The sequence below is a fragment of the Trichoderma breve genome, chromosome 1 (assembly GCF_028502605.1).
Source record: "Trichoderma breve strain T069 chromosome 1, whole genome shotgun sequence".
Lineage (NCBI taxonomy): Eukaryota > Fungi > Ascomycota > Sordariomycetes > Hypocreales > Hypocreaceae > Trichoderma > Trichoderma breve.
This window is the reverse complement of record NC_079232.1, coordinates 5,536,670-5,547,617: the sequence shown is the minus strand read 5'-3', so window position 1 is coordinate 5,547,617 and position 10,948 is coordinate 5,536,670. Positions and strand designations below refer to the sequence as shown.

The 10,948-nt window shown below is 49.9% G+C and overlaps 4 protein-coding genes across 4 annotated transcripts; 1 reads left to right on the top strand and 3 right to left on the bottom strand.

The window, feature by feature from the left end:
• Nucleotides 1-1,956, bottom strand: T069G_01635 (uncharacterized protein; the record flags this gene model as incomplete). The annotated part of the gene is made up of 1 exon (XM_056168845.1): nt 1-1,956. One exon carries the CDS (start codon nt 1,954-1,956, stop codon nt 1-3), a length of 1,956 nt encoding a protein of 651 aa, XP_056034161.1.
• Nucleotides 1,957-3,932: 1,976 nt separating this feature from the next.
• On the top strand, nt 3,933-5,406 carry T069G_01634 (oxidoreductase family, NAD-binding rossmann fold domain-containing protein; the record flags this gene model as incomplete). The annotated part of the gene is made up of 3 exons (XM_056168844.1): nt 3,933-4,019; nt 4,237-4,369; nt 4,421-5,406. 3 exons carry the CDS (start codon nt 3,933-3,935, stop codon nt 5,404-5,406), a joined length of 1,206 nt encoding a protein of 401 aa, XP_056034160.1.
• Nucleotides 5,407-5,977: 571 nt separating this feature from the next.
• On the bottom strand, nt 5,978-7,271 carry T069G_01633 (GMC oxidoreductase domain-containing protein; the record flags this gene model as incomplete). The annotated part of the gene is made up of 6 exons (XM_056168843.1): nt 5,978-6,264; nt 6,332-6,739; nt 6,805-7,012; nt 7,080-7,088; nt 7,146-7,155; nt 7,210-7,271. 6 exons carry the CDS (start codon nt 7,269-7,271, stop codon nt 5,978-5,980), a joined length of 984 nt encoding a protein of 327 aa, XP_056034159.1.
• Nucleotides 7,272-8,774: 1,503 nt separating this feature from the next.
• T069G_01632 (alginate lyase domain-containing protein) lies at nt 8,775-9,560 on the bottom strand (the record flags this gene model as incomplete). The annotated part of the gene is made up of 2 exons (XM_056168842.1): nt 8,775-9,065; nt 9,123-9,560. The coding sequence occupies 2 exons, from the start codon at nt 9,558-9,560 to the stop codon at nt 8,775-8,777; spliced, it is 729 nt and encodes a 242-aa protein (XP_056034158.1).
• Nucleotides 9,561-10,948: the final 1,388 nt, after the last annotated feature.

The window sequence follows — 10,948 nt, the reverse complement described above, 5'->3', positions numbered from 1 at the left end:
TTACATCCGGGGGAGTCTCTGCAGAATGAAATTAAGGCGGTAGAAAACACAAAACTCCAGCGTCTTAATCTGGTCGTTGTTTGTATTAGGTCCTGTCACAAATGGGCAGACCCTCAGCATTGGGTAGTCTCGCGCGGCTTCTTGTTGTTGTTGCAGCAGCATCTGAAGTTGGTCATCGGTAATGGCTTGAACTTGCTGTAGGCCTGGCAGCACGGGGTATGGGAAGAGGTCTCGCAAGAGGCTGTGAACATAACGGGATTGGGCGAGAATCCTCTCATGGCATTTCTCTGTAAGATAGCGTATCGCAGCGGAGGGTTGTGCTCCTTGGCCCTGGTTCTGGTTAGCATTTTGTGCTCCTTGACCCTGGGTCTGATGGGCATTTTGTGCTCCTTGGCCCTGGGTCTGATTGATGACGCGTAGGACGTCAAAGTACCCATTAAAGGTGAACCTGAATGGCAGAAGATTTTTATCGTGCTCCATGAAGGCCAAAAGTGCATTGAAAGTGTTGAGCGAGAGTGTGTGGCACTCAATCACGGCTTGACGAAGTTCTTCAGGAACGGCATCGGGCCCTTTTCCGAAAATCCACTCATGCGGTAGACCTTGAAGGATCCTCTTCAGGCCACTCGAGGCAGACATTGCCCTCCAGTACAGCCAACTAAAGCTCCGGTTGTAGCTGTTCAAAAATTCGTTGAAGTTGAAATTTGCGTTGGCGTTGGCGTTGGCGCTGGGTACTGGGGGGGTGTCCCTCAAGATTGGGGCCCAGGGATTCTTTGCATCTTCTTTCACCCAGTGATTGACCCACCGATGCACTTGGTTATCGACTTGGAACGTCGCCAACTCCTGTTCCCTACTAGAACCTTGGGCCACCCGCATGTTCACGCCGCCAACACATTCGCAGGTCCTCGCGTGAACCTCTTTGAAATTGTCTGTGATTATGGAGAATTTTTCAAGCATGGCGTCAAGATCGGGTAGTCGTTGGGGGGAAAGGCTTGCCCTAGATTGCTGCTGCTGCTGCTGGATAGGTTGAGCCATAGCAGGCAGTGCACTCTGCTGAAGTTGAGCGGGAGATGCACTTTGTTGAGGTTCCAAAAGCTGAGTTGAATTCTCCTGAAATGGAGCGGGAGATGCACTTTGTTGAGATCCCAGCAGCTGATTTATACTCTCCTCAAGTTGAGCGGGAGATACAGTGTGTCGAGTTTCCAGTAGCTCAGTTAAATCCTTGAGGAGCTTGATTTTCTTATCCAAAATCGATTGCGGCTGCTGTTGCTGGACATTGGGTTGCGGCTGCTGTTGCTGGACATTGGGTTGCGGCTGCTGTTGCTGGACATTGGGTTGAAGCAGCTGCTGGGGCTGCTCATCGAGTTGCTGCTGGGCCGGGAAAGCAGAGCCTACATCTTCCGGGAGTTCCCCAAGATCTTCAAGCAGGGCGCGCTCGAATTCGTCAGGGTGCGGGAGCTTGAAGTCTTTATCGTCCACGATAGGCTCGTCGTCGCCGTTGTAGTCTAACAGCCACAGGAATTTGTCAGGGTGCGGGAGGTCGGAAATGTTAGGGCGCGGAAGGTCGAGGTTGTTAGAGTGCGGAAGTTGGAAGTGGTTAGACTCCGGGAGTTCGAAGTTGTTAGACTCCGGGATATAATCAAAGTGATTAGGGTGGGTGATATGCTCAAAGTTGTCGGCTTGATGACCAGCTCCGTTTCCCATGGAGAGGTTCTCCGTCGACATGGCAGCATGATTTGCGTCCAGGGCCTGGGCAGCATGATTTAAGCTCATGGAAGTAGCATCGAAAAAGTGATCGGTTGGTTCAGGTGCATCTGCGGCATTTGGGACTTGTGCTGTTGTTCCAGCTTGTGTGTCATTACCAGTCCAGGCTGCTCCTGCTCCAGGCACACCGGGAGGGAGATTCCCAAACAAGTTGGCAGCGCCAGAGGCATCACTGGGTTGCTTGTCAGGGTACATCTTTGCAGTGATACTGATATCGAGCGGAGGATTGTCTTGAAGAGTATTTGTGGTGGGAGATTTCTTTTTGGATAGTGGAGGGCTTCTTACCTCCTTATATGCGTCTCTTGAAATCAAATTTTGCATCAGTTCAAACTATAAGGCTCAAGGAAAAGCCTAGTCTATGAGTCAATGGGCTTAGCTGGCCTTATAGTTTCAAGGCCTTTGATGTTCTAGGTACGTATTACCAAGCCGGTTCTTCATGTGACAATATCTGCTATCTCTTGTCTCATTCTGCGCTTCGCAAGAGATAACAGACCTGAAGGCAACGGCAGCATCCCTGGTAGCGTGAAGCCCGTATACGTAATGGGCTTGACGAGAGGCTACGGCCAAAGGTATGAGGAAGAAGAGCGAGGCCATGTTGCTACCAAGTCTCACCGCTAGCTCCATACATGTACGAGTACACACCTCTTCCATTCGTGGCGCTTTCTTATGCCTTTCCCCCAGTCCGGATTCTTCCTTGGATGAGTCGGTTTGTGGCTTTGTCTTTCGCACTGCGTATTCGAGGTGGTACCAACAAAAGAACAGAAGTAGATTAGATAAAGCTATAAAGAAGTTTCCGAAGAAGAATCGTTATCGTGAAATGACGCGGCTAGATGGTAAAACGGTTGATATCGAAGTTGAAGTTGCCTTGGAGTGTTGTCCACCACAACCACTTGCAAGTCTCTTGCTGTCATGGCTAGGTGAGGTGCGTTTGAGAACATTGGGATGTGTATCTCCAACTTTCAGCAGCTAACGCACATGGAATCAACATACGGACACGATGGAATGCTTGGAAGGATTCAAGACTGTTTGACTGTGAATGTTTTGGCTGCATGTCCTGTACAGGGCACCTCTGCATGGCGAATTGAGGCTGCTGGCTGAACAAAAACAAAGTTCCTGCAAGGCTCACTTTGAGTCATTGGATCCATGACGGCGATAATGGCTCCAAGAATGAATCGTTGATGGAAGCACGTGACGACGAACTGCTCAGTTATCTGTTGGCGCATGAAGTTGAAACTCACGTAAGGACCATCGGACTAGACTGGACCGGACTGAACTGGAAGAGACGCCACCGACGGAATAGCTTTGCAGGCGGAGAATCTGGCGAGGTGCGGAAATTGAAAGGAATTAAACAGTCATGATGATTCATTATTTCGCTTGTTGCAATGCAATTCGCCATTTGCTTGTGATTTTCGAGCTTGTGACGGCAAAGTCATTTGCAGCCTTGAAGTCGAAATACGAGTAGCATTTCCGCGATGCATTCCTCGGTCAAGCCACCAAATCGGCAACGGCGCAATTCAATCCAGATGGCGCTAAAAGCACCAGCACTTGGGGTCTATTTTACAGGGAGTATAGCGGGTGCGACGCTAGCTGACAGGGCCTGGGGATCAATTTCACAGTGGAGTGGACGTCTCTCACAGGTGGTTATCGCCTGAATTAGCCGACCCGAGGGCCCTGATTTGCTCGGCACGGCCCTCACAGGAATCAATGGATAGCGCCGGCCGGGTGCTAAAACGCCACAAACGCCATCGTCCACTTACAGCACTGAAATCTACATGTATCTCTCCGATCCGTCTGTTTCCTCCGCGAGGCTTTCTTGATGCTTCCAATGTTCTCCCTTGGATCTCGATCTCCGTCAGTACATCTAACAGATCAAAAAAGCTCAAGGGACACGCAAGAGGACACGCAAGCCAGCAACAAGAAGGAATCGTCATGGCAGCGACTAATTTCCACAGTTTGTCGGCATCCTCTGCTTCCACATATATAACAGTGGCCAGCCGGATCGACAGAGACCATCTTCCCTCCAGTCATCAGACAGCATCCTCGCCTCTACGACAGCTATCTTCTTGATACTTCTAGTACGAATATAAACTTTCAGCTTGATTTAAAGCTTCATCGCACCTTTCGATACCATCGACGCTAACAGCCAAAGATGGGCATTATCAGTCGAATCTATGGATGCTTCCACCCACCCACACCCCCCAAGAGCCCAAGAGCACCGATGCTATAAGTTTCGGCGTCTTGGGGGCGGCCGATATTGCGTAAGGCTTGATTTTTTTTTTACTAAATCATTCGAATCTGGGCCGGCATAGATTAAATTTATTGGGACCACAGCCGATGTCCCAAGCGACGATGCTATTCTCCAACTTCACCCGGCCCTGCCCAGCTCCCACAGCCTCAGCTCTAGCCTATCGCATTGTCTTTGTTTTCTTTTTCTATTACTAGAAATCTATGTGGCTAACGGAAACATACTTACAGCCCCTTGCTCTCTTCAAACCTGCCAAATCGCACCCCGAGGTCATCGTGCAGGCCATTAGCGCCCGCGATCGCAAAAAGGCCGAGGAGTATGCAAAGACCCACGGCGTCCTCGAAGTCAAGGATACCTATCAAGGTAGATACAAGTCATCTCATTCTGTCGCGCATAAGCTCATCCGACTGTCAGAAATCCTCGATGATCCCAACATTGATGCCGTCTTCATCTCCTTGCCCAACGGTCTTCACTTTGAGTGGGCTGTCCGTGCCATTCGCGCCGGCAAGCACGTTCTTCTTGAGAAGCCCTGCACGTCCAACTCTACCGAGGCCGAGATCCTCTTCAACCTGCCTGAGCTGGATCAGCCAGATGGACCTGTGCTGCTCGAGGCTTTCCACAACCGCTTCTATCCTTCTTGGGCCCTCTTTCGCTCTCTCGTCAAACCCGCCGAGATTGAACGTATTGAGACGCGATCCATGATTCCGTGGTGGGCCAGCAACAAGGACCAAATTCACTTCAACTATAACCTGTCTGGCGGCACTATTATGGTCATGGGTACCTACAACTTTGCGGCCCTGCGTCTGCTCTTTGGCGACAGTCCCGAGGAATGCGTTAGCTGCGATGCAAAAGCTTTTACTGACGGCATCCACGACAAGTGCGACTACGAGTTCAAGGCCACATTCCGCTTCCCCAATGGTGGCATTGGTATCGCCTCTAGCACGCTCATGGGCGAAGCCATCATCAAGCCCTCTTGGGTCACTGTCTATACCAAGGAAGCTATCATTCCCAACGATACTCTCCCAGCTGGCCAGACACAGTACCAGAAGCGGGAGCTAACTCTTCAGGGCCTCGTGCACGGTGTCTTTTGGCATCGCATTGACATCAAGGATATCAACGAGATCCGCACTAAGGAGGACATAGTCGTCAGGAAATGGGAAGAGACATCGTCCCGTAAGGCTTATACCTGGAAAGAGGCCGGTGGTGAGTTTGCCAATCTGCCGGGCGAGACCTACTGGATGTCGTACAGACACCAGCTGGAGCAGTTTGTCAACAAAGTCAAGGGCCGCAAGACGCAGTACTGGGTCGAGAGGGAAGATTCCATTGCCCAGATGAAGATGGTCGACATGGCATATGAGAAGAGCGGACTGGGGCCTCGACCGACGAGTTCGTTCCGATGATGGGGAGAATGTTAGTATGGGGTTTCTTACAATTATACACATACTAAAGCGCTTTTTCCGTCTAATTATTTCGATACATCAATTCTTTTTTGTACAATACATAAACTAAGCTGATCCATGTATATGGGGCCAGCTTAGCCTACCTACCTAGGTAGTCTTCGCATTCATCTAATTCTATGAATAGGTAGATTCATATCAACGACTTGAGTACTTATCCAGACATCAAAAGATTACAAGCCATAGGTGCTGATTAGCTTTTGGGTGGCAATTTCGCCAATCACGTACGCATCGGCCTAGGTATGGTTGCTAAACAAAAGAATCAAGACAAACCGACGCTCAAAAACGCCTCGACGAAACTAACCTCAAAGTCACGGAAACCACGCTCAGATCTGGGACTCGCAAGTTCTTTATGCCGATGACGCGGAAGTCCGATCCTACGCAAGCAGTTTCGTCGTCTAGCTTTCCCATCTTGACTGTACCTTGGGGGTGCCAAGCGGTTGATACATAATTTCGAACGAATTGTTGAAAGCTTTATGTCAGTATACTTGCAGATAGAGGGGGTGATCAAAGTTCATCTTTGGAGACTGCTGTACCAGAATGTCCTCGTCTGTTTTACCTGTGAGGCCCACGATGGGCTCAACAGCAGGGATTTGGAGCTGTATATGAAATCGATCGCGTTCTTGGTCGATTCCACAAGAACTCGACGATCATAGGGGTTCTTCAGGTAGTCCAACGGGATAATAGGAGCTGCCGCCGGGTCAGAGCTTCGGAGGGAGAATTTTCCGTTGATTGAGGGTGCATCAAGATGACAGGCGTCCCGAACAAGGAACCGCCAGTTGTTGGATCCGCAAATATTCCCTGTTGAGGTGGTAATATTGCTCATCAAAACTCCAACCTGACACATACCGCATTGAGTTGATCTCACTTACTGGCGCTATTTCGTACGCAGTAGTCCGCGGCCGCATCAGCAGCTGCTTTGCCTGCTCATCAAGCTGCTGGAATTCGGCAAATGTCCCCGGATTTTCGAGCTTAAAGTATCTCGTCGTGATCCGACAGGGCTCAACAACCATTAGTCCCGTTCGATCTTCTTCCCATTGCTGCTGCCAATGGGCCACGTCACTCATGTTGATGCTCAGCACTGTGCCTGGCTGTAGATGGGCCTTTAGATAGACCATACACTTGTCCTTGAAGTTGTTTCCAACTCCTGGGCGGACCGAAGTGACCGGAATGCCGAGTTCTGCCAGCTCATCCTGGGGCCCCATTCCAGAGAGCAGCAGAATCTTTGGCGAGTCGATAGCACCAGTGCTGATTATGGTTTCTTGAGTAGCAAAGTCTGTGATTCGGTGTTAGTAGAGGTAATTTGAGGGACCCCAGAGGATTGAGTGCGAAGTAACCAACATTGCGTGCCACTGGTCAACTCAACTCCTATTGCCTTCTTCCCATCAAACAGATTTCGGGCCACAGGTGATTCTGTCCTGATGATCAAATTGGGAGGTATATCAAATAGGTATGCTGAGTCCGCTGTGACTCGAAGCCCGTTGTATGATGTCACGGAACGGACGCCGAGCCCAAGATCTCCGGAGCTAACATCCCGCAACATGGGAACCTTGTCATGATACGATCTTAACATCTATTGCGACGGCTGAAATAGGTTTTCATATACCTGTTCTTACTCCGTATTCCTTTGCCGCGCTAAGAAGGAGCTCCAAGCCAGGCGCTCAGGTGGAAGGAAGAGATACTTGGACAGGTCTGTAGATTAAGGTTAGCTAAGTTCGCTGCGCTTATCGAAGGGTTGTTTCTAACCCCCCCGTGCCGCGAGATCCTGGCTCAGAATAGACGTATTCGTGAAAGTCTGCAGGTATCATCGTGAAGTGTTCCCACCTATCAAAGCCCAGATCCACCACACCGATCGAAGAATACTGCACCTGTTTAAACCACCTTAGTTTTACCCCAACTCCACGTTTATCTCCGACTTGTCACCCATTCGTCAACTTAATATTGAGAAGGTGTTTGGCGATGCAGTTGTGCATCAGGCGGAACCCTTGTGACAATCCAGCCAGTTCAGATATGATATAAGCACCTTGCTCACGCCCGCACAGCTGCTGGTCAATACGAGGTTCAGTAGAGCGAAACAATAATGCCTACTCATATAGAAGCTTCCAAATCTTTTGTGATAGGCGGACCTTCCAGCGGTTATTGCCGGGATCTTGCCGTTTGTCAGTCCCAGGATGCTCCGACCAATTGTTGCCAGGCACTTGCCCAAATTGAAGGAGAGAGTCCACTCGGAATGAAACTCAGCATGTTCTGGCTTGTTCCGCGCATCCACTTGCTGCCCTGAGTTCTTGCAGCCCGTTTCTGGATCAGCTGGTCCATCCAGAGTCTACATACTAATGTACCTAGTATCTCCCAGCTACTGATTCCCCACAGCTACCGGTCCATCCAGAGACTCAGCGACCCAGAGGCCCCAGTGGTCAGGTATTCCACGACAACGGAGCCTCCGATGGAAACATGGAACACGCCTCTCGGCAAATACTACAGAATCTCAAGTGTCAGGGACCTGCCTGATCGCATGTCTCGCATACGAGGTCCCGGTAATCATACCGGACGTCATCTTACCACCAATGGCATCATCATGTAGCAGATACGGAGTAATTATAGCAACTCTACAGCTCCCTATTGAACCAAGATCTGCTTTTTCGCCCGTGTGCGGAAGGTGGTTGGGTAACATTTCAGTGAGTGCAACTTTGTGCGATGTGTTACTGGGTACATTACTAGCGCCTACCCCGGAATAGGCAGGACGCCAAGTTCGGCCCACGAGGCTAGGTTTCTTTGAAACTGGATATATTGCAGATCATTAGCACACAGGCCTACCAGGAGGAGACCAGGAGTGGCACAGCACCACTATCTCGTATTAACATGTGGAATATCCGTCCGCGCTGGACCGAATATTTCCGTAATCTGTACATATGCCACAATATACAGGTATCCTTTGTCATGTGCCGCGGTGTACTATTAGATATGAGGATTAGTTGACTGAGCAAAGAATAGATCGCTAATAGCGCGTTCATTCACTTTTGCCTTGACATCATGCGCACATCGAGACCAGCACCGTCAGGAGCTGCCAAACTGGATGGAAAAAAGTGTCTTTTGTATAACTAAAGCGAACCAGACTTTTGAATATCAATACAAGTTCAATGACTGCTGCAGTTTAATATAATAAGTGAATCGAAATATGTGCTATTATCCTCTGCCTTATTTATGTGTTACGCCACCTAAGGCTGGTCCGTAACATAATATATACATGTAAATGCAAGAGATGCTTCTTTAGTTACATGTAACCTCTGGTTCATTTATTGAACGGGACATGTCTAGTGCTGAACAGTGAGGCCGAAAACGTGAATATCAGAGTCGTCGCCACCCTGATTATAGTTACCCATCTTGAAGAAAGCCTTGGGAGTGCTGAAGTATTGCTTTAGGGTCTTTAATGCTCCACCGTTGAGGCCAAACTGCAGCTGGCCATTCTCGAAGCGCAAATCGTAGGTAAATCGGCTGCCAGGGGTGACAGTGCCAATCTTGTTCAAGTCCTGGCCTTGGCCACCAGTTGCAACAAACTCAACACCGACGGTGATTTGGCCATTGCCGTTGTAGTAAACCTCAGCCTGGTTTTGTTAGCAACATACCTAGGTGATGCGTAGTGGTTTGCCCGCAAGACTTACGAGAGGCTTGTTGTTGGAGTTTGACTGGAACACCTGGCCAATGCAGATGCTGCTGCCGCCCGTGACGAGGAGGTCAGCCGTCAGGCGGTTGGTTGCAGCTGTAGAACTCCACGGTTGAGTCTCGCCGAATTCGGAGCGGCAGCGTGGTGCACCCGGGAAGGTAGCACAATTTCCTCCACCTGGGGCCTTCATGACCATGGCGCCATCACCAGACTCGGTGAAGAAGTAGTGGTGGCCAGGATCTTGATAGCCACCACAGCCCGTGAGCTTTGAGGCGGGGATTTGGTCCGGATTGTTGGTGGTGCCGCTTGGCAACTGAAGTACGAATGGGCTAAGGTTGAAGTTGCCTCCTGGAGCACAGGATGGGTTCAAGGCAGAAGCAGCAGAGAAGCAAAGAGCAAAGGCAAGAAGCGCCTTTTCAGACTTGTGAGAGAACATGGCGATGGTAGGAAAGTATCAACGAGGAGTAAAAAGAGGATGGTTGATGGTGATGTACGAAGGAGAACACTTGAGAGGGAACCTTAGTCCCTATATATACTCGTAGACAAAACTGAGTCAACCACAACGCAGCCTTAGATCCCTTGGGACTACTAATTCTACCCCAGATATGTTGTTTCCCGAGTGGTCAGCCAGCACCCAACCGATCAGCACAGAGCCCCTTAGAGCCCGATCTACTGGAGGCATAATATCCGCCGTATGAGCTCTACTGTAGGCATACGAGTCCATGAATTGCAGGATTTTTGCACGAATAAGGGCGGCTCTACAGGGACACCTGATTTGTTTGGGAAGCTCGAAACGGCCCGACATTCAGGCCAGCAGTTCCTTAGACCTTAGAGAGGTAGTTACCTGTGGCACACACTTCAGGCTAGCCGGCGCTAACCACCTAAGCCTGTACCTGCAATTGCCTTTTAAGGCAGCTTGGCAAGCAACTCATACTAGCAAGTGTTTGGCGTCCATGGACTTCGGCCCCCTGCTATTTCGGAAGTGTATCCGAGGGTGCGGGTTCAGAGCTATAAAACCCGCAGCATAATAAAGGGTTACATGTATGCATGAAACATCGAGCTTCGGACGAATTTGCACATCAGCATGTGGAATCCAGTCATGAACGGGGCTTCCTTTTCGTTTCCTTTTCGTTTCGTTTTCGTTTTCGTTGCGCAAAAGCGTGGACATGGCAATATTCTTTGATAACCGGCCGAGAGATGTCAGGAAAGGCTTCGAGATGTATTACATCGAAATCTCTAAACAAATCTGCGTATTCGCCTTTCTTGGTGATATGAAGGAGATCTTTGCAAAGGAACAGATAGAGCGCGAGTTTGTCGATTTGACGTCAAGTATCTCTGGCGCCTCGTGTACGCTGGCTGGCAGGCCGAGCGACCTTGGATATTGTTCAACTGACCGTGTTTTCCCGAGGGCTGCTACGTGCGTGCATTCAACGACGACTCTCTTAATGGCCTGTGCCAGTGAGGATCCATGGATTTGCTGTCCCAATACCTCCAGAGACGCGGTAAGCTCGCCAGCCCGATCGAATAGCGTCGTTGACTGCGGCGTCACTTGGAGTCCTTGACTCACAATATGGACACGCCGAAGGAACTGGCCCCCAAGGAAAGGTAATCTTTTTACTCATGTAGGAAGGTTGTTTAGCCCATGGTAGCCTGATCCAACCGAGAATTCTCTTTTCGCTTAGTTGAAGGGCTAGTTGAAGGGCTTTGTCGAACAGCCTCTTGCTGAACGCGTGACGATGCCTCTCTGCATACCGATAAATGGGTCAGAAGATGAAGCCTCCCTGGCAAGTAAGGATCGCACTTTGCGAGGCATATTGAGCCAAT